Below are 26,839 nucleotides of genomic sequence, written 5' to 3' on the forward strand. Positions count from 1 at the left end.
CCTCGAGCCCGCCCATTTGTGTGACAATAGCGAATGAAAATTCGCTACTGTCTCACGGATCCTCCTCTCACGGACGCAGGAGGACTCGAAGAGACGCGGGGACTGAAGAGGAAGCCGCAGCTAAAACAGGTAAGTGAAGTGCACTGGCTTGGTACGCTGTTCACTCTGCATTCTGGGCACTCCGCATTGAAAGGGGGGAGGCTGTAGGCACTCCGCATTGAAAGGGGGCAGGATGTGGGCACTCCGCATTGAAAGGGGGCACTCCGCATTGAAAGGGAGCAGGCTGTGGGCACTCCGCATTGAAAGGGGGCAGGCTGTGGGCACTCCGCATTGAAAGGGGGCACTCCACATTGAAAGGGGGCAGGCTGTGGGCACTCTGCATTGAAAGGAGGCACTCCACATTGAAAGGGGGCAGGCTGTGGGCACTCCGCATTGAAAGGGGGCACTCGGCATTGAAAGGGGACAGGCTGTGGGCACTCTGCATTGAAAGGAGGCACTCCGCATTGAAAGGGGGCAGGCTGTGGGCACTCCGCATTGAAAGGGGGCAGGCTGTGGGCACTCCGCATTGAAAGGGGGCACTCCGCATTGAAAGGGGGCAGGCTGTGGGCACTCCGCATTGAAAGGGGGCAGGCTGTGGGCACTCCGCATTGAAAGGGGGCACTCCGCATTGAAAGGGAGCAGGCTGTGGGCACTCCGCATTGAAAGGGGGCAGGCTCTGGGCACTCCGCATTGAAAGGAGGCACTCCACATTGAAAGGGGGCAGGCTGTGGGCACTCTACATTGAAAGGAGGCACTCCGCATTGAAAGGGGACAGGCTGTGGGCACTCCGCATTGAAAGGGGGCACTCCGCATTGAAAGGGGGCACTCCGCATTGAAAGGGGGCAGGCTGTGGGCACTCCGCATTGAAAGGGGGCACTCCACATTGAAAGGGGGCACGCTGTGGGCACTCTGCATTGAAAGGGGGCACGCTGTGGGCACTCCGCATTGAAAGGGGGCACGCTGTGGTCTGCATTGAAAGGGGGCACGCTGTGGTTTGCATTGAAAGGGGGCACGCTATACCTTGATTACTGAAGGCTCCTTTCAAAATTGTTCTTAAACTGCTGTTAACTTTATACAGTTTATATAAAATATTTTACTACAGTATTTGGTTCAGAATCTTTTTTTTCTAGATTTTCTCCTTTAAAATTGGGTGCATCTTTTACGCCGGTGCGTCTTATACGGCGAAAAATACGGTACTCAAAATAAGTAGACTGACTAAGCCCCTGCCCTTCATGACATTATTGAAAAGGGGTGGAGCATGGGTGACCTTAAAATAATGCCCCCCCCCTGAAAAAAGTTCTGCGGATGCCCATGGATGCAGGGTGTATATATCATTTGGCTGGCCTCAGCAGCTAAATGGACTATATAGGTCTTCTTAAACTCCTGTTGAAAGTGGTTACACTGCTCTGCAACTTCCAGCTGCAAGACTCTGCAGATTCTTGTGGCTAGAATGGACAGCCGTGTGCCCAACCTGTGGCCCGAGTGCTGCATGTGGCCCTTTGGTATGTGCAGGCCTCAAACCTCAGCAAAGCAGACTAATAAAAAGATTGATTGGGATTATAACACTAATCTCTACTGGCCTCTGCCGGTTTTGTATGGTCTTCTGCAGCTTGTCTCAGGCCAAAAATGTAGCATATGCATAGTCACTGACCATCATTTTATCTATTAGGTATGCAGTCTGGCCTCTCTCAAGCATTACATACAGTCACTGGCCACTTTATTTGGCACACCTTGCTAGTACTGGGTTGGACCCCCTTTTGCCTTCAGAACTGCCATAATTCTTCGGGACATAGAATTAACAAGGTGTTGGAAACATTCCTCAGAGATTTTGGTTAGGATTGACATAACATCACGCAGTTGCTGCAGATTTGTGAGCTGCACATCTATGATGTGAATCACCCGTTCCACCACGTTCCAAAGGTGCTCTATTGGATTGAGATCTGGTGACTGTGGAGGCCATTGTAGTACATTGAACTCATTGTCACTTTCAAGAAACCAGTGTGAGATGATTTGCGCTTTGTGACATGGCGCATTATTTTGCTGGAAATTGCCATCAAAAGATGGGTACATTGTAGTCTTAAAGGGATGGACATGATCAGCAACAATACTCATGTAGGCCATGGCGTTTAAATGATGCTCAGTTGGTACTAAGGGGCCCAAAGTGTGCCAGGAAAATTTCTCCTACACCATTACACCACAATCACCAGCCTGAACTGTTGCTACAAGGCAGGATGGATCTATGCTTTCATGTTGTTTATGGCAAATTCTGACCCTACCATCTGAATGTCACAGCTGAAATCGAGACTCAAACCAGGCAACATTTTTCCAGTCTTCTATTGTCCAATTTTGGTAAACCTGTGCGAATTGTAGCCTCAGTCTCCTGTTCTTAGCTAACAGGAGTGGCACCCGGTGTGGTCTTTGGCTGTTGTAGCCAATCTGCTTCAAGGTTCGATGTGTTGTGCTTTCAGAGATGCTATTCTGCGTACCTTGGTTGTAACCTTGGTTGTAACGAGTTTCTATGATCTCGAAACAGTCTGCCCATTCTCCTCTGACATCAACAAGGCATTTTCATCCACACAACTGCCACTCACTGGATATTTTATTTTTTTGGACCATTCTGTGTAGAGATGGTGGTGTGTGAAAATCCCAGTAGATCAGCAGTTTTTGAAATACTCAGACCAGCCAGTCTGGCACCAACAACCATGCCATATTCAAAGTCACTTAAATCCCCCCATTCTGATGTTTGAACTTCAGCAAGTCATCTTCACCACATCTAGATGCCTAAATGCATTGAGCTTCTGCCATGTGATTCACTGATTAGCAATTTGTGTTACCAAACAATTTAACAGGTGTACCTAATAAAGTGGCCGGTGAGTGTATATTGAACATTATGTGCAGCCCTTTAGTGATGTAAGGGGCTGCAGGTGAGGCTCCCTTAGCTCATACGTTTTCAACCACTGGTCTAGAAAATATTAATGATAGTTATTAATGAAAAGAACAAACATTTTTTTTTTTTTTACTATGATGTTCCGTTCCTACATGCTCCTTTAAAAGTTAGACTTTACCTTTTCGGGTGGATAATATGAGGTTGTTTCTTCATCACCGTCCTCTATGTAATTTCCGCCAAATACTACATTTACTGTACTGGTGTAAATTATTCTAGGAATATTTCTTGCTATACAAACTGCAAAACAAAAAAAAAGAAAAGTACACGATTTAGTAATAACTTTGTGATTACCTCAGATTTTGAATACTTATATAGAATATTATTTTTTTGGGACTAACAATGTTTTTTTTGGCAATGTTGTCCTGCAAAGATTTTTTAAGTGAAGTAATAAAAAGCTTGACCAGAGTTTTTGTTGGTTGAACCAAATGGACTTGTGTCTTTTTTCAACCTGACTAACTATGTAACTATGTAACTATATGTAAAGTAGTTCTAAAGCCTGAAGGTTTTTTACCTTGGAGTTGTAAAGGCAGAAGGTTTTTTATCCTAATGCATTCTATGCATTAAGATAAAAGGCCTTCTGTTTGTAGCAGCCTCCCCAGCACCCACTAATACTTACCTGAGCCCCATCTCTGTCTAGCGATGTCCACAAGTCCCTTGGCTATCTGGAGTTCTCCCTCCTGATTGGCTGAGACACAGCCGCAGCGCCACTGGCTCCCGCTGTTGTCAAAGTCAGTTAGCCAATCAGGAGAAAGAGGGTGCAGGGCTGAACAGCAACTCTGTATCTGAATGGACACACGGAGCTGCAGCTCAGCTCGCGTGCCCCCATAGCAAACTACTTGCTGTGGGGGGCACTGAAAAGGAAGGACCTAGGAGCAGTGAAGAGGGACTCGAGAAGAGGAGGATCTGGGCCACTCTCTGCAAAACCACTGCACAGAGCAGGTATGTATATCATGTTTGATATAATAAAAAAAAACACCCACACCCACACAAGAGACTTTACGATCACTTTAATGCATTCTCTGCATTTACCGGGGTTGTATATCCTCACATATACCCAGTGAGCTGGCTAACCTTAGGTGCTATATAGAGATTAAACAAATCCTCCTACATCAATTGCGCCTTTTTCTCTACAGCTGTTTTTCCGTTATATTCATTCAAAGTGCATAATTTACACAGGCTCTTTCAGCTCTGAAAAGCAGGGGGCGGACAGCTGAGGTTATATAGGTGAGGAAAGCTCTGAGAACTGAACTGATTGGAGGGAAAGGTTACACCCCATTCACACAGCACACAGGAACAGAGGTGAGGCTGTCAATCAGCTTGAGGACTCTGTCACCATTTTTCTCTTGGTGTCAGGAAAACTTGTCAGAAGTGACTAATGCTTATAGTAGAGGAACAAGGCAGCAGACAGAAATTACACTTATTGCTCTTGATTAAAAAGGGGACACACTAGAGGGATATGCCTTGTTCATATTTCATGTCTAAGGTTTACAACCACTATGGTAAAAAATCTTCAGGATGCAACTCCCCCCCCGGCCAGCCCCCCTTATACACCTGAACCCGATTCAGCGATGTGCACCAGAGCAGAGGCTCTCTGCTCTCTCCCTCCTCATTGGCTCAGACACAGCCAACTGTGTTCTGATAACTGCATATTATTACATGTAATGATTGCATTCAGGTTTTTTTTTTTTTCCTTTTTAACAATGACAGTAATTGGGACAAACTAGAACACTGCTGGGTTTTTTTTTTTTTTTTTTAGCAGTGGGCCCTTTGTTAGGGTACAGGCTAGCGATCTGTATACTAGTGTTTTCACCCAAGATTCACACAACTTTCACCCACTTTCCAAATTAATTTAATTAAATATTGATTAATTTAGGGTGAAAGTTCTAAGAATCTTAAATGAAAAATTTAAACCCTTAATTTTAGAAGTTAGAAATGGCTGTGTGCATGGAAAGGAAATCAGCTTTTAAAATGCAAAAACAACTAAAGCACCAACAAGTTCTATCAGCTCTGAAAAATGGCCATTGGTGGTAGGTTGCCTTGATCTGCTTTGTCATGTTTGTGTTTGAAAGCTGGTTATAGTGGTTGAATTTGTCTAAATATATCCATACATATAGCCAGAATAGTGGGAAAAGTTATGAAGAGCATTAAAGTGGAACAATGGACAAAATAAAGAAAGAATTGCTAATCAGATACATTCTGCCAATTGTATTTACATCACAGTTGGGTTTTTCTGAGTCACCCTGTAACAGTCTCATTATCAGTAGATCCTGCCAGTACATTTTATTTTTCTCCTTCCTGTAACAGACCAATATGGCCAGCAAAAGTGGCAGTTACAGAGTTGGGAAAAAGCATATTACAGTGGCCTTTGTCACTTTAACCTTTCCCCCCCCCCCCCAAACAAAAAAAGTGCCTGTAACTACTTAAAAAGTGTTTCGAGTTAGTGTAAGGCTTCTTTCACACGGTCCGCAGGCGGATCCGTGTTGCTCAGCGGGGATCGATCCGCGATCCCCGCTGAGCCGGGCGGATGACAGCTCCGTCTCCGCTTGCAGAGCGGAGAGGGAGGTGTCTCAGCACCCGCTGCCTTCTATGGGGGATCGGAGGAGAGCGGACCACTTGTCCGCTCTCATCAGATCCGCTCCGCTCCGATTACTGAACGGATGGAAAAATAGGGTTTCCATCCGTCCAGATTTCAGCACAGGATCGGATGCGGATGGCAGCGGGTGTCAGCGGAGGTGACCTCCGCTGACACCCGCTGCCCCATAGAGCTGCATGGAGGATCCGATCAGATCCGCCTAAAAAACTGACAGGCGGATCTGATCGGACCGCCCGTGTGAAAGAGCCCTATCTTTACCCCCGAAAGAACCATCTGGTAGACTAGGTTCTCTGTTCTTTTGCCTCAACTCTGTTAACAACCTCAGCCTCTATGACAAACCTGGTTGAACTAAAGTGGCAAGAAAATGAACACCAGACTAGTTAATGCTAAATGAACTCAGTGTACTGTAATAGGTTGAGGTAAGTGACAGTATGTACAGTACATAAATGACCAAAAGGAGAAATAGATCAACCACAGTTCAATAAGAAATACGATCACTAGGCTACAAAAATTGGTTAAATTGTTCTATACCCAATAATCTATAAATCAGCAATAAACAACGGCTTAGATAACAGTAACGACAAAGGTGATTAACACTGCAATAACTTTGAGACCAGTAGGCTATGCTGCTTAGGGTGCATTCTGTATGAACTCTTGCGCTAAGACCCAGACGTTCCTATAGAGGCACCTATTACTCTGGACTACAAGTAAAGTAGTTATAAAGCAGCTATCGAAGAAGACAGTCCTTTTCCCTAATTCTATAGCTGACTAAAATTGGGGCCCAGTCTTTACGGTGATGCACATAAGTACAGTCCCAGTAAAGTCTGCATGCAGTGAAGAGGGCTGCTAGTTAGATGGCCTGTCCCTATGTACTCAGTCTCCACTAGCAACCATAGATCAATACAATAATGTCCTCTCACCAGACCCAGTATTACAGCAACTTTGGTCCAACTGTTTAGATGTCAGCTCACTTCTGGATCTGCCTAGAGTGACTCTGGTTCTCAGCACACATGTTTACAAGCGCTCAAGTTTCTTTCTCAGGCTGCAGGCTTGTAGCAGGTTAGTGTGCAATCAGGGATAGCGGTGTGCTTACTCCAGCCCCCCTCATAGCAATAGGAGGTTCTCTCTCTCTCTGGTCCAGGAGAAAAAACCCTCCTGCTAAGAATGTATATCTGGGAGTTTCAGTATCTACTACTCCAATGAAAGATCCTCTTCCCAGGGCTCAGTGCGGCTTGCATCAAAGTCTCTTTAGTCCTTCATGCCCACAGATGCCCTCTGCTGTACAGATGCTGAATGGCACTAAAAGCCAGCATAAGAGTCTTGTAAAGGCACACAAAGCAACTGCAGGACAGTGTCATTATATTGGCTCCTTCTCTAATTAGGCACCTGGCTACATTAGGGCTTAATTTGTCCATCTACTACTATCCTGTCCAAAGGGTCAAATACTGCTGTGATTTTACAGCAGAACGAACAGCATTGTCAACCTGTTCAGAAATTGGAAAACAAAAATGGATCTACTGACACGATCAGCAGGAAATACTACATTACAAGAGAGACTCAAAAGAAACTAAATGGATGTGGTATTGCTTTTTTTCTCTCCTTTCACAGTTCTCTACATCAGCAAAACTAAAACCTGATTGGTTCCCATACATGACTGCACCTTGCTCGTTATAGTAAAACTTTTAATGATTTTCAAAATAATCCCAGCAGTTGTATATGAATTATTACCATAGTTTTGCTGTGACATTGCTAAAACAAATTGGCTTACCATCTATAACAACTTGTGTCCCTCCTATATTTATGGACTCAATTTGTCTCTTCTGGAGCTAAAAAAGAAATGAGAAACTACAACTCAGTTTCAAAAAGCACCATTATTTTTATTTCTGGGACACTTTGTTGAGCTATGGTAGCATGTATGAAAAACAAAGAATGTTAATGGAAATACACAAACCCATCATACAAAAACCTCCCAAAAAACTAAGCTTAAAAAAAAAAAAAAAGAACAGATGCATGGTCATTCAGCCCACACAGCTGATCTGTCTCAATGAAAATGTTAATACGGAAGCTAACATTAGGGAACGCAATTTTAAAAATCATATCTTTTCACTATCTCCACTCAGGGCACACTGAACAGTGGCACTTAATATGATGTGCTGTATAGTGTGACAAAGGGTGATGCACTCACCAGTAAATAAAAAATAATTTATTTCTGCGAGTGAAAGATTGCAAGATAAAAAAAAGGCAAAGTAGTAATATAAATTAAAATACAGAGAAAATATTAAATAACACTCTAGCATAGCCTTTCTCAACCTTGATACCCCTGAAGAACTCTAGATAAAATGTTTAAGTCTCAGGGAACCGCTGCTAATAATTATATCTACAGTTCAAGGTATATGAGCATGATCAGCAACTTGCAGATTTAATAAAACATGCTTTTCATAAATATGAAATTAAAATAAAGCAGACAAGGAAAACTAATGTTCGCTTACATTGGAGGTCAGTGGAGAATTGTCTATTGAAGACCAGTAAAGAAGGGCCCCTTTACATTGGTGGTTAGCAGATAAGGGCCTCTTATATTTATGGTCAGTGGAGCAAGGGACCCCTTAAATTGGTATACAGTTGAAGAATGTCCGTTACATTATTGATCAGTGAAAAAGCCCTCCTTTACATTGGTGGTCAATGGGAATGTAACTCCTATATTGAAGGTCAAATGCAGAAGGTCCTCCCTTACAATGGTGGTCAGCAAACCAATGTTAGCAGGACGAGGGCTCTCACATTGGTGGATGGTTGTAGGAAAATTTCTCATTACATTAGCGGTTTTGTTAGAGGTTAGTCAAGGAATGCCTAGCAACCCCTCAGAGAACCATAGTTGAGAAAGACTACTCTAGTAATATACATAAAATATTTTAGCGGTGCTCCTACAATTATTACTCCAAAGTCTCTTAAAAAAACAGGGTTACTAACTCCAATCTCAGAATCTTTCACAGAATACCAAGTGTTCAGTATTTTAATAAACAAAGGTTCCTCACTCCCGTTGGAATGATAGAAATTATCACCCACCTGCTGATATCCTGACATTCCAAATGATGCAGCATGGAACACACAGTCCACCCCTTCACAAGCTTTGTAGAGGGAGTCATAATTCCTTATGTCACCCTGTAAAACAAACAAGGTGCATTAGAATGTTTTCTGAATAACTTCAACAGCTAACACATTAGTTTAAATTGTAGGAGTTTCTCTGTAGATGTATGGGCTAGGTTCAGGTCAAGGGTTAAGTTTATATGGGTTTTTTGATGAATGTCACAATCCCCCCTCATCCATTTACAGAATGTCTTGTTCTGTGAAAAGAATACAAAGCATTTTGTGAATGGACGAAGAGGACAACAAGCAACCCACTATCGTCACTGTATTAAAACCAGAACTGTAAGTTTCAACACCAGAAGTTTGGCGCTTACAGTGTCTAGGATGGATGAAAGTAACAATTTTACCTAACACAGCAGCATCCACACATTGTACACTTTCCATTACAGGTAACCTATTTGTACATGGCAAATGTCAATTTTCTTTATTTCCTGAAGTTCAGCTTTCAGGCCACCCATTCTATTTGAGTGGGCTGCCAATGCACTACAATTCAGCCAAGAGTGGACATGACCCATTCTTTGTAACACAGTGCACCATAATGCATTGTGGCTGTGGTGAGCTGCAGTGTGGGTTCGTTGTGAGCATTATTGCAATGCATAAGTGTAAATGGGCACCAGATACAAAAATAACTCCAGTTAATGTAGTTCTGTATTTATTAAAACATTTTTAATTCCACTATTGTAAATATCTGAATTTGCCTTTATATTAGCACCCCCCCCCCCCCCGTTATCCCATGTAGAGACAGGGACTGTGCTGTGTGAGACAGAGGGGCAGAATTATAAGCTAACTAAATTCCAGGCCATGCACATGTGCTTACCGAGAACATACAAACAGTTTGAGAGTAGAGAGAGCAGAGGGATGACCTCATTAGTAGACACGTGCAATTTGTTTTGTAACAAATCAAAATTCGGATGAATTTTGTATCTTTCGTACATTCGGATGCATCCGAATAAAAAAATTAAAAAATAACAAATGTGTAGGCATGGCGTCCAAGCTCCGGGGTGGCTGCCTAATCCAGGAGCTCCGCCAAAACACCAGGGGAATACGCCGACATCAGGGCTTTTGAGCTACCCCAAGGCCAGCAACTCATACATCCAGCTCCCAGGATAAGAAGAGGATGGCAAGAAGAAAAGAACCACCGCCAAAGCCGCGGAAGCTTTCAGGCTTCTTCCCCTCAGTAACCTCAGGGCTTCAACAAAATGGCGGTGGCTTCTGCTCCTTGCGGCCGCAGGAGCAGGCCAGGGTCCAAACCTCCTCTACACCCAGGCACCTGAACCAGCAGATATCGGCAGCACCAGCACCCTCACAGCGGATTGTCCTCTGCGGCCTCCACCCCGACCACCAGGAGTCCAGTTAAGTCCAAGCCGCGCACAACATCCCCCTGCAGCAACAACTGGGGCACTGAAATTGAGGTGGGTGGGACTCAGGCCTCCCAGACCACTGACACTCACACAGCTCCTGACCTTATAGACAGTTTCACCACCATGGGTCAACCCCTGTCAGACACAGTGCTGAAAGACATGTTAATGTCATTAAGATCCTAATGACATAGTGGCCACAATGAAGAAATGTAAAGAAGAAGTACAGGCCCTAGGTGAGAGAGTAGATGGAGTGGAACATAACATGGGTGAATATTCCACCTTGTACAATACTCAAGTGGATGCCCACACTGCACACAGCGACTAAATTCTCTGACACAAAGATAGGGTAGCAGACTTAGAAGACTGGTCCAGACCCAACAATATAAAGATCAGAGGCATCCCTGAAACAGTACTAACAACACAGCTCCCGCAATATGTTGCCGATATGTTTGCTACGTTAGCGCCTACGCTGTTCTGTCCCCTTTAGAGCTCACAGTGGACATAGTCCACAGAGTGCCAACATCCTCGTTCCTAGCAGCTGAAGTCCCCAGAAACATCCTCCTAAGACTTCACTTCTATCGCACTAAGGAGTTTCTTCTTGATGCATTCCGGAAAACTGACCAGCGTCCAGAGCGATTTGCTGCACTCCAATCGCTTCCTGATCTATCCAGACACTCTTCAATGTAGGCCGAATCTGGCCACAATCACTAAAAGCTCTACGCAATCACCAAATCCTGCATAAGTGGAAGTACACCTCTACCCTCTCCATCACACACAATGGATCCACTGCAACATTCTCCACTCTGGATGAAGGCCTAGCTGCTTTCCGCCAATGGGGTATCATCCCAGAATCGCCTCCTCGCTCCACTTACCCTAATAATCCAGCAATCATCCATCTGGAATGGCAACTAGTGTCCTACAAACGCTCAAAGAAAAAGATGAACAATGGAGGCCCCTAAAGCCCCATCTACGCACAAGACTCAACACATCCCCTGGTCATGGAAACCCTAATTATTCCTCCAGTTTCCCCCAACTTCTTTCAGCAGAAAGCTCTGCTTCGGATCCCTAACGGATTCTCTTTTTATACTTATGAACATGCTGTTACTATTGTTTTACTCTCATTTTTTTCCAGAAACAACTCAGACGTCTGTATTAAAGAGACATCTAAACTCCACAGACAGATTATCAAGAACCTTAATCAATTCTTGAACTTGCATCACACCTCTTTGAAAGAACGAAGCATTAACCCGCCACCACAGCCACAAACTACCCACTTTGCGGCTTGCGCAGTAAGTGTTTAACATGCACCTTCATACACACCCCCCACTAGGCCACCATGACAATCAAATGCTTATCCCTAAATGCCAAGGGCCTTGACCACCCGGCCAAAGGTACTCGCTGTGGAAGGAAGCCTCCAGAGCTCAAGCTGATATTCTGATTCTGATATGTCCAAGAGACTCACTTTCAAGTGTCCAACTCCCCTAATTGTACTCAGAAACTACCCCCACATATTTATTTCATGCCGAGAAAAAGAGAGGTGAATTACTGGCCATTCATTACATTCTTACCTTTCAACTAAGAGACTGTTTTAGATGATGACGGACAATATGTTATAGTTACCTGTGACATAAATTTCCAACCATTCACCGTAGTGGCGATCTATGCCCCTAACACACACCAATTAAGTTTTCCTCGCAGACTTCTTAAGCGCATTAAGCTTGTTCAATACAGCCACTTCTTGTTATGTGGAGATTTTAATCTTATGGTGGATCCTAATATTGACTCCACCTTAATGAGCAAAAAGTACCCACACACTTAAGTTATCTGCTACATTCAGAGGAGTTGTATGATGTCTGGAGGTGTCAACATGCGAACGAGAAAGATTAAACTTCTCCCCCAGACACCATACATTCTCCTAATAGACCTCTTCCTCACTGATAAGTGGTTGCTATAAAAGGTGTCATCATCTGTTATATACGAGAGTAGCATGGTCCGACCATACTGCTATCGCCATAACGATTGTAGAGAGCGCTACTTGCACCTCCAACTCTATATGGCGATGTAATATCAAAATTATACAAGATCCCAAATGTTCCAATTTAATTTCCCAACACATCAGAGATTTCTTCCTCCACAACTTCAAATCTCCATACACTCTGTAATGCTCACAAGGCGTTTATCAGAGGAATACTTATCCAGCAAGGAGCCAGACTAAAACGCGACTACAACACTCGTCTTAAAACAATCACAGCGGAAATACACAGACTAGAGACTCATAACTAAGCTCATCCAGCAACAACGACCTCAGAAGCCTTATTCAAGCTTAGAGAGGACCTAAGAATATTGTTAACTCATCAAAATGATAAACACCTGCAACGATTAAAACTCAACTCCTACGCTAACACGAACCACGTGGGTAAAATCCTACCCAACAAACTCAAAGGCCCACAGACCAAATCTAAATGTTCTCACCTACTGCACCCTACATTCATGCGCAAAATAATCAACCCCCATGACATCGCAGACCAATTTGTCGATTACGGTGCACCGTATAATCTGCAAAATGATCAGCAGAACCCACAACCCACAGCTGAGTCTATTGCTGCCTTTCTGGAACACGTAAACTAACCCAATCTCTGACGAACAGCTCCAGTCCTTAAACTCTCCTTTTACGCCACTAGAAATAGAATAGACAATAGCATCTCTACCTATCGGAAAAGCACCCGGGCCTGACGGCCTCCCCAACGAATACTACAAGATATTTAGCTCCTTGCTCTCCCCCTATCTGACCTCCGTATTTACCAAAGCGGCCTCCACCTCATCATTTCCCCTGAAGATGCTGAGAGCCTATGTAGTGACATTGCCCCAAAAAAGGAACCCACGACCCCAGCGAACTTTAGGCCTATTTCCCTTTTAAACAGAGATATCAAAATATACTCAAAACTACTAGCAAGACACCTATCTAACAATGTTCCCACTTTGATTCAGAGTGACCAAATGGGTTTTGTGAAAGGAAGACAACCCTCAGATGCCACCAGAAGGATCCTGAAAATATTACACGTTGCCGAGACAACTTAAACGCCCTCTATGCTTCTTTCTATTGGTGCAGAGAAAGCACCATTGGCAGTACAGGTCCTCAACTCTCACAAAATTTGGCTTTAGATGACCTATCCTATCAGCCATTCTAGCCTTATACTCCCACCCTTCAGCTCAGGTCTACACCTTTGGCCAACTGTCCAAAACATTTCTGATCACAAATGGCACTCCCTTATCCCCCATTATTTTCAACCTAGTTATTGAACCACTTGCAGAAAAAATTCGTACACACCCACACATTTCAGGGGCTTGATTTGGCGCCCACAAGTCATAAACCTCTTTGTGGACGATGTCATCCTTTTCCTGACAAACCCATCATAATCACGACCACATACACACCAAATACTCAAACAGTTCAGTGCTGTATCCTATTACAAGGTTAATTTTGATAAGTCGTTGATCCTAAACCTAGGAATCCCACACAATGTCAGCCAGTCCCTCAAAGATCAATTGCTATTCACATGGTCTTCCATACCTGGGAATTACACTAACAGCCAAATCGTCTTCCCTAACCCATTCCAACCTCTCTACATTCATATCCAAACTTAAAGCACAACTAGCCCACATGTCGCAACATGATCTCACCTGGACAGGTAGGCTTGCGGCCTTCAAAATGGTGATCCTCCGCCAAATACTCTATGTATTCCACACATTACCCATCCCCATTCGAGATTCATACCTAAAATCCCTTGTGGGTCTAAATAAAAAGGCTAGATGCGCACACTCAATCCTAGCAAAAAACAGATCTATTGGTGGAATGGGTATGGTAGAAAACAAAAGCTGTGGGCATGGACCAAATTACAAGCGCAAAGAGGACCCCCTCTGGCTAAAGGTTGAAACAACACTATCGCCCACCTGAGACTTACACTCCTTACTCATTAGCGACAGTTGGAAACCATGGGATATTTCTACTCTACTTCCTCCTATTAGAGTAACACTCATGGCGTGGAGAACATTACAACACCACTTTAAGAACTCCACACAGATAGAACTACCTACAATCCCTATTGGTGTCCTGGATGCCATGATACCACCACTGCACAAAAAGCCTCTCATCTCCTATGGTATCTCTAAAGCAGGGATCCTCAAACTATGGCCCTCCAGCTGTTGCGGAACTACACATCCCATGAGGCATTGTAAAACTCTGACATTCACAGTCATGTTTAGGGATGATGGAAATTGTAGTTCCTGAACAACTGGAGGGCCAAAGTTTGAAGACCCCTGCTCTAAAGCATAAGATTTCCAATCCAAATCAGGCCTGAAGTCATGGGAAACCCTAAGAGAGGAATACAATTTACCCACAAAAATTAATTACACCTGCATTTGAATATGAATATGAATATGAATGAACTTTTTATCCAAATGCCCCGCTCCCAAGCTTCAAATCCACCCCAAGGCCTGGGAATTCTACCATTCCTGCAAACCCGTAGCAAGAGGCATTTCTCTTTTTTACAACCTATTACAAGATAATGCTCCACCATTTTTAAAATAGGAAAAGGATTTTGACATTTCTCATTCATCTGAAAAATGGCCTTTAAAACAACATTTAAATCATCTTGAGCACGATATGGCCATATGGTGGGACTAAACCCCCATTTTTATTTATGGATTGTCTCCATATTTAATAGTCATTTCTTTTGCATGGTTGCGCTATTCTTTTTTAATATACATGTTGCTTTGTCCATAGCTGCACCGGCTTTAGATATACATGTTCAGGGTTTGCTCCCCCAATATTTTGCTTGTTTATTATGTATTCGGTCTGACCAGACTTCTGAGGTTGAGCATCCCATCCCCCACACACACCTGTACTCTATCAGTGTCCACTATCAAGTAGATATAGGAGGAGTCCCTTGTAGTGCATTAGCACATCTTTCCCAGCAAGGAGTGTTGTCTCCAAGGGTTAGAGAGGCTGGATTCACCCCTTTTTTATGGATAGTGTAGGACCCACTGATAATGGGGTACTTTGACGCAGTGGTGGGCTTGAGCACGATATGGCCATATGGTGGGACTAAATCCCCATTTTTATTTATGGATTGTCTCCATATTTGATAGTCATTTCTTTTGCATGTGTGCGCTATTCTTTTTTAATTTAAATCATCGTATTGTGTCAACCATTGGGAAATGATGCTCAAAAAAACCCATAGATGGTACTATACCCCCTTTAAGCTAGCTAAATTTGTCTCTCATTCAACTCCTAACTGTTGGCAACAATGCGGACAAGTTGGTAATCTATACTATATACTGTGGGAATGCCCTAGCTTGACCAGCTTTTGGAAGCAAGTTTTCACTCTGTTAGCGTCATGCACAGGTATCCTCTTACCCTCAAATCCCAGGCTAGGTATCGTTAATCTGGGCATAACCTCATATCCACACCACATGAGGCCCGTTGTTACACACATACTCTTAGCAGCCCGGAGTGTAATAGTTACAAAATAGAGATCCCAAGAATCACCAAACATTTCTGAAGTGATACAAGCAGTACACCTGAACCATTCATATGAACGACTACTGGCGCTCAATTCCCATAGAGGTTCCAAATTTGACCAGGTTTGGTCACTGTGGACACCCATGCACTCTTCTCCATAGATGTACTAAGCGCTTGATCCTCTATCAACCAGCTAATAGCTGAGATTCCAAAATACATATGTCTTTAACCTGTTGTGACTTAACTATATTGTGTACCGTTCATTCTCTCTTTTGTTTCTACCCCCCTTTATTGAAAACCATTGAACACAATATAAAACATGTATATTCATCAATGGGTTGTGCTGGCTCCCCTCCCCCATCACAGTTTGTTCCCATGAGGGGCGACGAGGGACATGGAACAGCACGACTTTATCTTACGCCTTGTACTCAGCATTGATGTTATTCTTCTATGATTATTATTCGACTATGGCATAATACAAGTGGCATATCGCAAGTGTCTCTCTGTATTGCGTTCAAATGTATGACAATCTTGTTATCCCCTAAGTTATCTCCCGTTATGAAAACTCAATAAAAAGTATTGAATAAAAAAAAAAAATAATGAATTTCAACTAATACCAAAGAAATTATACTGAAAATAACAAATTAATTTGGCATGATTTGTTAAAGGTCTAATAAAACAGCAGGTTGACTGGGAGTAAATCTTTACAGCCCAATCAGCTAATTCAATTTGTGCTGGAGGTTGGATTACTAATACTGGCAAAGTGCATTTCTGAGAACTGAGTGAGAAGGGTGTTGTATTTGAGCAGAGGGGGCGGATTTTGAGAAGTAGCAGGAGATATTGTGTGTGTGTGTGTGTGAGAGAGTGTGTGTGTGTGTGATTGAGTGTGTGTGTGAGAGAGAGTGAGTGAGTGTGTGTGTGAGTGTGTGAGAGAGAGTGAGTGAGTGTGTGTGAGAGAGTGAGTGAGTGTGTGTGTGTGTGAGTGTGTGAAAGAGAGTGAGTGAGTGTGTGTGAGAGAGAGTGAGTGAGTGTGTGTGTGAGTGTGTGAGAGAGAGTGAGTGAGTGTGTGTGAGAGAGTGAGTGAGTGTGTGTGTGTGTGAGTGTGTGAAAGAGAGTGAGTGAGTGTGTGTGAGAGAGAGTGAGTGAGTGTGTGTGAGAGAGTGAGTGAGTGTGTGTGTGTGTGAGTGTGTGAGAGAGAGTGAGTGAGTGTGTGTGAGAGAGAGTGAGTGAGTGTGTGTGAGAGAGTGAGTGTGTGTGTGTGAGAGAGTGAGTGTGTGTGTGAGTGTGTGAGAGAGAGTGAGTGAGTGTGTGTGTGAGTGTGTGAGAGAGAGTGAGTGAGTGAGTGTGTGTGTGCGTGTGAGTGTGTGAAAGCGAGTGAGTGAGTGTGTGTGAGAGAGAGTGAGTGTGAGAGAGAGTGAGTGAGTGTGTGTGAGAGAGTGAGTGAGTGTGTGTGTGTGTGAGTGTGTGAGAGAGAGTGAGTGAGTGTGTGTGAGAGAGAGTGAGTGAGTGTGTGTGAGAGAGTGAGTGTGTGTGTGTGAGAGAGTGAGTGTGTGTGTGAGTGTGTGAGAGAGAGTGAGTGAGTGTGTGTGTGAGTGTGTGAGAGAGAGTGAGTGAGTGAGTGTGTGTGTGCGTGTGAGTGTGTGAAAGCGAGTGAGTGAGTGTGTGTGAGAGAGAGTGAGTGTGAGAGAGAGTGAGTGAGTGAGTGTGTGTGTGTGTGTTTGAGTGCTAATAGATTAAAAAAACAAAAAAACAAATGACTTTCAGAATTACGATTCGTTATCACAAATTTATATACATAGAAACTAAATTATTTGAAAATGAATCGCTCCATTATAACGAATATCTATACTCTACAGAATGAACAAATTATCCGAAAAGGAATTAACGTAACATGACAAATTTAACAGAAAAGAATTATGTATTTTATGAATGAAAGCGAAACAAAACTAAACTAAATTTTCCGCCATGTACAAGTCTACTCATTAGTATGCTACTTCTCCTACATTCCCCAGTCTGTATTTAACAGCTTACCCAAAGTTTATAATTTTCAGTTACAGGAATACCTAGCGTTGTAGAAATCTCGGTGACTAACACATTTTTTTCCTTTTACCTGAATGAATGTAGTGCGGCTTTGTACTTCCCAGTCTGGTTTGTTTAGATCAAACAATATAACAGAGTATCCCTGCTTCATCAGGGCACATCCAAGGTTTTGTCCCAGGTATCCGGCACCTCCAGTCACCAGCACCTTTGTCATTTCCCAAGTACCAGGATGTACACTTGGTATACAGGGAGGCACTCTGCCTTTGTGTGGTACCACGCCATTTGATCTGACAGTCCTGAATGGTAGAGAATTCCTGAGACATTCTGTACAGATTTCTTCCTTCTCAATTTTGTTTCTCAGATCTTCAAGTTCACACCCAGTTCCCGTTTCCCTCATGATGATCCAAGTAACATGCAGTTTACCCAAGATCTGTGGATGAAAGAACCATAAACAACAGCTATATACAAAACATTAAGATATATTACTTTATTTCAGTCGGAAACATTTTTGAGTTTTAAATATTAAAATGTGTTTTTAAACCCAAGAACACAAATGTAATAGATTGCAGCTTACCAGGCCTTAGATGAGATGGCTGCATTTGTTTTATTTTTTCCTCTTTTTTCACTTTGCGATCCTGACAGTCACAACTTTCCTAGCCACTTGCCGCAAAATCACATACCTGTACGTTATTTTGCTCAACTGGTTGTTCCAAGGTGATGTCGGTTGGCTTTCTTGTAATAACAACCAATGCAGCTAAGCAGCAGCTTGGCTGTTATTACAAGCAGCAGAAGGGGATGCCCCCCCCCCCCCCACCTTCTGCCGCTCCACCTGGGTCTCCTGGCCCAATGGGAGTCCTGAGCGACCAGCTGGCATGTCCGCCGGCTAGCTAAAGACCTGAACATTGCCAAAACCGGCTTTGCACAGGTCTCCGATGTAGTAATCCAGAAGCGATGTTACAACGTCCCTTCGGTTTACTTGGCAGCCAACGATGCAGGTTTTAAAAAATTTTAAGCATTTAAAAACGCAGATCTTGGTGTTTTGAATACTTTCAAGTGCATAGGAGGAGTTTGGGGTCTTTTAGACCCCAGATCAGTCCATAAAGAGTACCCGTCACTGCCTATTACTGTCAATAAACAAAAATGTAAAGGGACAGTGTAAAAAAATTAAGCTAACTTTAGTGTGCTGTTTTGTTTTTTTTGTAATTCATTGAAGTGTATTTTTTCACAAGAAATTGCGTTTGAAAAAACTGCTGCACAAATAGTGTGACATAAAATATTGCAATGACCGCCATTTTATTCTCTAGGGGCTCTGCTAAAAAAAATTTATATATAATGTTTGGGGGTTCTAAGTAATTTTCTGGCAAAAAAAAAATGGATTTTTGTCTTACCGTAAACTCCTTTTTTCTGATGTTAATTGACAGACACAGCTCTTTGACCCTAAGGTTATGCTACTCTCCTTAGGAGTAGGACATTAGGCAGAAAAAAATTGATTACGCCTATAGGGCAGTCCCAGGGGGTATACTCCCAATACCTGCTATAGGACTTCAGTCTTGTAACAAGCAGTGTCAGAAGAATACATAACCCGACTCAACAGAGGGGTGGGTGTTATGGTAAGACAAAAATCCTGTTCTCTTTTGTTCATTGATGGACACAGCTCCATATCTTTTGATCCTTGGGACGTCCCAAAGCAGTGTCAACATGAGGGGTGGGAAAAACACAGCAATAAACATATTTCCCAAAAGTGCTAAACTTAGCATACCAGGTAAACCAGGAGCTCAACCAGGAACAACTGGATCTCACCTACCAGGAAAAAAAATACACCCTCTAGAGGCAGGAGCCTTTGCAACTTTTTCATTTTCAAAAGGCGGTTTTTGAGGAACTGACAGTACCAGATTAAGATCCCACGGAGGAACCAGGGACCTTACCGGAGGAGCCAGATGGCAAATCCCCTGCATGAAGGTGTGAACCAAGGAACTCGTGGCCAATGGGCGTTGGAAAAAAAAATTGCCAAAGCTGAAATCTGACCCTTGATGGTGCCCAGGGCCAAACGCTGATCTGCATCTTTTTGTAGAAACTACAACAGACGTAACAGCGAGAAGGAACAGGGGCAACCTCCCCAAACCCCCCCCCCCCCCGAGACTCACACCAAGTAATGTACGCCTTCCAAGCACGCTGATAAAACTTCCTAGAAATAGATTTCTTAGCTTTTAACAGAGTAGAAATGACTGAATCTGACAACCCTATGTCCTTCAGTACCTGGCTTTCCATAGCCAAGCCATTAAAGCCAGCGACCGTAAAGCAGGATGCAAGATCGGTCCTTGAGACAAAAGATCTTCTCTGAGAGGGAGTCACCAAGGGGCATCGACTACCAGTCTTACCAGGCGTGCATACCAAGACCATCGAGGCCAGTCTGGGGCCACCAGAATGACTGCAATCCCTTCTGCCTCGATTCTGCGCAGAAATCTCGGCAGAAGCTGTAGTGAAGGAAAGGCATATATTAGACAATACTGGCCCCAAGGGCCCACCAGAGTGTCTGCGGCGTCTGCCAGAGGATCCAGAGACCTTGCCACAAGCCTCGGAACCTTCCGGTTGAGGTGAGAGGCTAACATGTCCACATCGGGGGTCCCCCACCGGAGACACAGTTATTGAAACACCTCTGGGTAAACGGACCATTCACCCAGACTCAGGGTCTGTCAACTGAGGTAGTGTCAATGTTTGACCCCTGGAATGAGCACAGCAGAGAGGGCTGGAACAAAGCGTTCTGCCCACCTTAGAATGCCGGCCACTTCTTTGGCTGGTAGGGCACTTTTGGTGCCCTCTTGATGATTGACATATGCCACAGCTGTAGCATTGCCAAATGAGTCCTTACCGGACACCCCTGCAGATGATCTGTCCACTGGGACAAGCAAAGCCTGATCGCCCAAATTTCCAGGATCCGCAAACTGGACTTTTCCTGCCGAAGCACCGGGGTAACTGAGCCACCACAGCAAGAATCCCCTCGTACTCCGGCACAATAGGACCAGGATTGTCCAGGGACCAAGGATTCTTGTCCCATTTGGCCAAAATCTCCTTTTGCAGAGGTCTGATATGAAACTGAGCAAACAGAACCACCTCGGAGGTGGAGACCATCAAACCCAGCACTTGCATGCAAGTCCTGAGAGATGATTGGCGGTTGGATAACAGGAGCTGAATCGCATGCTGCAACTTCAGCAGTTTTGTTTATGGAAGAAACACCTGAGCCGAGGCTAAATCCAGAGGCAGGCCCAGGTAGTCCAATTTGTTGGATGGAGTTAGAGCTGATTTTTGAAAATTCAGGGTCCAACCAAACTCTTGCAGACTTTGCATAGTGATGTCCAAATTGTCCCGTAGGACAGACGGAGACTCTGCTTGCAGAAGGAGATCGTCCAGGTACTCCAGTACGTCAATCCTCCTCTGCATGAGCAAGGCCAACACTTTTGTGAACACCTGAGGAGCTGAGGAGACATCAAAGGGTAACTCCACAAATTGATAGTGCTCCTCGCCTATGGCAAAGCGCAGAAAACGATGATGCCCGACATATATTGGGATATGAAGGTAAGTGTCCTTGCAATCGATAGAGGCCAGATAATCCCCTTGATGAAGGGATGCCACCACCGTGAGAATGGACTCCATTCTGAACTTCTGAACCCGCACAAAGCGGTTCAGGGCCTTGAGGTCCAAGATTGGACGAACCTTGCCCCCGTTCCTGACAACAGTAAACAGGTTTGAATAAATGTTCAGACTCTGGAACTGGTACAATGACTCCTTGTGAGAGCAAATACTGAACCGCCCTGAGAAGGCCCTGTAGCCAATCTGGGGACAGGCGCAGGTTGGAAGGAAACGGAGGCACGGACCAAAACTCGATCTTGTACTTGGACCAGATAAACTCGTGGACTCATTTGTCTTGGATGGAGGAGGTCCACGGGTCCGGAAAAAAGCAAAGACATCCCTCCACCCCATGTACAGGTGAGGGCGCCCCTTCAGGCAGAGGAGGACTTGTCTGCGTGGCCAGTGGAGTCCGCTTTTGATTTACCAACTTAGGGTCTCTTGGAACCTCCTGAGAATGTACAGAAGGCTTTAGACCCCTTGTCCTGCGACCCTGCGGGAAGAAAGACCGAAGAAGACAGGACCCCGTTTGCGGGGAGGCTCTCTGCTTTTCGTAACCTGTGGAAGCAGGGTGCTCTTACCTCCCATGAGACCTTTAATGATCTCTTCTATAGAAACGCAGAACATGCGGTCCCCCACAAAAGTGATATCCTGTCAGCACCTTTTTGAGGCCTGGTCCACAGACCAGCGTTTCAGCCAAATCATGCGGCGAAGAGTCACCACTGTCACAGACCCACTGCAGGCCAAAGGGGCTGCATCCAGTGAGGAATACAGATATACTATAACCCCTGTATCAACTGATCCGCCAGCTCAGGGGGGTGCTGACCCCCTTCCAAATCCTGGGGTAGAAGCTTTGCCCATTCGGTCAAGGTCTGGGGGACCAAGGTTATGGCAAACACCTGCCTCAAAATTGAACCTGCCACGGTAAAGATGTAGTGAAACAGAAATTCCGCCTTCCTGTCTACAGGGTCTTTAAAAGACGGAGCGTCCTCCACTGGATGCAGTGTGACTTTATTTAACCTGGAAACCTGAGAATCCACCACCGGTAAAGGATACCTCCTAGCGAAATGCTTAGGTATCCCAACCATACTTTTCAGGGAACTCCACTGATTAGCGACAATCTTGTTGAAATAGGCAGGAAAGGGCAGGAATAGGCAGGAACACTTTAGTCACCTTGGATGGTCTGCGGGTACCAAATTGCACCATCGCAGCCGATGCAGCATTAGCTGTGTCCTCCATTTTTAATGTTTCCCACACTGATGCAACCAGTGCCTCCACCACTGGCTTTTCTTGCGCAGATGTAGTGGAAGAGGGAATCATCCTCACTCTCAGCACTCTAAGTGCATGGACGCAGACCCCGTGGGATGGCTGGTGACCAAATCCTCCCCAGAATCTGAGGATGCAAGTGAAGGCCTGGGGCACTTTTTGCTAGGTCTTTTTTTAACAAATAATTTTTTATTGATTTTTTAAAGAATAACATAGCAAAATGAACAAATAGTATAATAGTCATACATAGGAACAAGGGGGTAGCATCAGAGAACAACAAAAGCAAAAAATATGGAACGCTTCACAAATTTGCGTGTCATCCTTGCGCAGGGGCCATGCTAATCTTCTCTGTATCGTTCCAATTTTAGTATATGTGCTGCCGAGGCAAGCACTTGCTAGGTCTTTTTTGAAGAGCCATATACACTTTGAACACCAGGGACTGCAGGACCGCTGTCATGGCTGCCAGGGCGAACTGAGACCCAGAGGGTCCCACAGCTTCTGAGAGGGGTTCAGATAGGTGGTGATACATGCTCCAGGGACTCCATAGTAACCTGGGGTCTGCCAGCAATAACTATACAAAAAAACTGTAAAAACGCTGCAACCCCCCCCCCCCCGCTGCACCAATGGCACTACAGGTCTCAGGGCACCAAGCATTGCTCCATTCGGCTACAAGAAAATGGCCGCTGCATTGAGTTAAATAGGAAACCACTAAAACATGGCGCTGGACTACACAAACATGGCCGCAGAGCTCTCATGCAGTCAGCCACCGGTAAATGGCATTGCCACGCGGTGGGCACGCGACTCCTGGGACCCCAGGGACCCTTCAGGTACTTAAGCACAGCAAGGGGGGCCTAGACAAGGACCCCCCAGGACATTTATTCCCAAAAAAAAATGGCAATGCCGCAGCGCGCTCTCTCCCCTTTTCTAACCATAACTTACCTCACACCCCACACCAAGGACAGCACAGGCACTCAGAAGAGGGGACTGGGGGGGAAGCACAGGGGAACCCGCTAGTGAGGGGGCACAATTGGGGAAGGAAGGATACATGGGGGGCCTAACAATCCAGGGAGGGGCATGCGTCCACCCTGAAATTTCTCAGAGGGGAAGGGGGCACCAATTCGGGCAGATCACCTCCCCATCTTTGAATGGGGGTGCTGTGGGCCAGAGGTATGCTGTGACTTAGGTCGTGACCAGGTCATGTGCATGCTCACGAGGTGTGTCACTCACAGGCCAGCGCCTGTCTAGTGGGGCTGCTGTATGTCACGGCCGACCTAGCGTGGAGCTGCGGTCTGCACACTCTCGCTGGCCAGACTGGGGAGAAGGTAAGGATGTAGGATATCCAGTGTGTCACCCAGTCCGGCAGTTTATTGTAGTTCTCACTGTACAAGACTTGATTGTAGAAAAAAAAACAACAAAAGGAAAAAAAGCTCAGCTTAAAAAGGAAAAAATGCTAGGACCAAAGATCCCAAATGGGAGCTAGGTACTTACTCCTGACTAGGCAGAAAAAAAAAACTGAAGTCCTATAGCAGGAAGTGGGAGTATACCCCCTGGGACTGACCTAATGTCATAGTCAATTCTTTTCCACCTAGTGTCATACTCCTAAGGAGAGCAGCATAACCCAAGGGTCAAATAAGATATGGAGCTGTGTCTGTTAATGAATAAAAGAGAAAGACTGATTTTAACTTGTAAACAACAAACGTTAGAAATAGGCCTGGTCTTGAAGTGTCTAGAATAACAATACTCATTTACTGTACTGCATGTGTGGTGATTTCTCCCAAGGATGCTTGCTTTGGATTTAGATTACAGAACACCTTCTCTTTTCCTCATCTTCCTGCTATAGAGGGGGTGTACTATTTTGTCCACAGAGGAGAACTGGGCAAGGATGATAACACTGCTTGGAGCTTCAGTGCTGCAGAGTGCACAGCATTTCTGGCAGGCTCAACAGGAATTTTTCTGTATGTGGTGTTTTTTAAGGAGACAAGAAATGAAGAAATGTGCATGTATTAAATAGACATACTGAATATTTTTTCCTTGACATACACTTTATATCTTCATAAATTGTTTGGATTATCAACTTTTTATGTCTACCTACACTCTGGTAACAATGGGAGTTTTAAGGACGTAGCACATTTGCATTCTGGCGTTTGCAAACAATATAAAAGATCAGAACTTTTTTATGATATTAGGAACCGTGGGCCATCTTGAAGGGCAATAATAGGCATATTATCATTATGGCTTATAAAGTTTTCTGGTATATTAGAAATTTCTTTAAATAAAAAGTGAAATGTTCCTTTTATTCAATTATAGGTTGATCTTCAGGCTCTTCCTATCCCCCAACCCCCTCTACCTAATTGCAGGCACAAAAAACACACACACACACGATAAAAATATGTTTACCTAAATCCAAGAACAAAATGTAAAATTTTGCAGCTAACCAGTCTCTAGATGTGGTGGCTGAATCGTTTTTTTTTCCAATTATTTTTACTTCCTTATCCTACCAGGAATACACTTTCTGTCCCAGGATTGTGGATGCAATAACACTCACACTGTCTAGGTGCAAATGGTAGAACTTGTATTAAAGTAAAGGCAAACTGTCCACAACAACCCGCTGGGAGGAGGCCCAACCGGGAACACTCACGAATTCCAACCTCGTATAGCGGAGCAGGCTACTGACAGCATCTGTCTGGAGGGGTCGGAATGCAGCCTGGTTGGTCCGAGCCAAAACAGAAAGGTGTCCAAGGAGAATGTGGAGCCCTAAGCTTTCCCTACTCATCTGGAACCTTTCCCTGCCACTAGTGCTGTCCCTGGCAGGCAGATGACCTGTCCCTACACTACCCAGCCCAGGGACCAGGGTCTTAAATAGACTCTGCCACACCTAAGATCCAATCCAATTGCTTCCCTAGTGACTTAGAAAACCATAAAGGAACTCTGTTCCTCCTGACTTCCTCTTCCTCTGCATTGCCGCTGTGGTTGTGAACCACCTGTATTAGTGACAGACTGCACCTGACTAAACGATGACAACGCTCACTCACTGTGCTGTATCTCAAGAGCAGTAGTGCTAGCCTAGGACAGGAAGTGCATTAGGACTGCAAAACACCTTTCTTTGCCTTATATCCATAGCAAAAGTGGAGGCATTCTGTGGTCCATAGAAGTGAACTAAGCAGGACAGGTAATATTGCTTAAGATAACACCACAGAGAAAATAGGAAGTTAAAAGCATGTTAGATTTGGGCAAGATCAACAGTTTGTTTGCACTTACGGAAGAGATATAAAATGAAGTCAATGGTATATTTAACAGACCAAAACTGAGCAATCAAGAAAAGTTTAAAGTCTTCAGTGGACACCAAGATTAAATTTGCAATATATTGTAATTATTATATTATAGTAAAAAAAAAAACCACAACATCTTTAGTGTCAATGAAACTGACTCTCTGATCTCACACTCATTGACTCAATGCACATTTTATTGGATGGAGGAGAATAATATTACATATATAGGTAAATCTAAAATTATCAATAGCAAATATTTATCATTTACTTTGTCAGTTATAATTTTTATGTCAGTAATTACACTGGCTGCCCTCATTCAACATTTAGTTACAGTTGTTCTTCCTCTTCTTTTTTTGCCAGATTTATTTCTTTTGCTGTTGCTGCCTCCAGCCTCTGTCACTTGACAAAAGTCCCCATACTATTTATCCGCCACTTACCCTTCGGTCTGGCCTGCTTCCAAGTACAGCCTGTCTTTAGATATCCTGATCATTCACCTGTCTGACCCCAAGTCTTGTCTGAATCCTCAAACTTATTCTAGTCTTTTCAGTACCAATTCACTTCTCTTGCTCATAACACACTGTCCTGAACTTTGTGACCAATAAAGGGACTTACTTCATACTACATTTTTCCATTTTTATTGTAGGAAGGTCAACAAATATATATATATATATCTTTTTTTTTTGTAAATATTTTATTATATTTTTTTATGTGGCAACACTGAAGAAATGACACTTTGCTACAATACAAAGTAGTGAGTGTACAGCTTGTATAACAGTGTAAATTTGCTGACCCCTCAAAATAACTCAACCCACAGCCATTAATATCTAAACCACTGGCAACAAAAGTGAGTACACCCCAAAGTGAAAATATCCAAATTGGGCCCAATTAGCAATTTTCCCTCCCCAGTGTCATGTGATTCGTTAGTGTTACATGGTCTCAGGTGTGAATGGGGAGCAGCTGTGTTAAATTTGGTGTTATTGGTTGTCTTTGGGAAATAAACGTATGAGTGCTGCCAGCATTGCTGCAGAGGTTGAAGGG

The 26,839-nt window shown here is 44.1% G+C and overlaps 1 protein-coding gene across 1 annotated transcript in view; it reads right to left on the reverse strand.

Moving 5' to 3' along the window:
* The window catches only part of SDR42E2 (short chain dehydrogenase/reductase family 42E, member 2), a gene marked incomplete at its 3' end in the record, with an annotated part of 91,004 nt that overhangs the window by 38,078 nt on the left and 26,087 nt on the right, over positions 1-26,839 (reverse strand). The window contains exons 2-5 of the mRNA XM_082261294.1: positions 17,713-18,072; positions 8,640-8,735; positions 7,348-7,405; positions 3,105-3,223 (exon numbers count right to left, since the gene is read on the reverse strand). Of these exons, the coding sequence (XP_082117420.1) occupies positions 3,105-3,223; positions 7,348-7,405; positions 8,640-8,735; positions 17,713-18,039 (600 nt within the window). The 5' untranslated portion in view covers positions 18,040-18,072. The remainder of the gene's footprint in view (positions 1-3,104; positions 3,224-7,347; positions 7,406-8,639; positions 8,736-17,712; positions 18,073-26,839) is intronic.

Source organism: Pelophylax lessonae, assembly GCF_965119305.1.
Source record: "Pelophylax lessonae genome assembly, chromosome: 6".
NCBI classification, from domain to species: domain Eukaryota; kingdom Metazoa; phylum Chordata; class Amphibia; order Anura; family Ranidae; genus Pelophylax; species Pelophylax lessonae.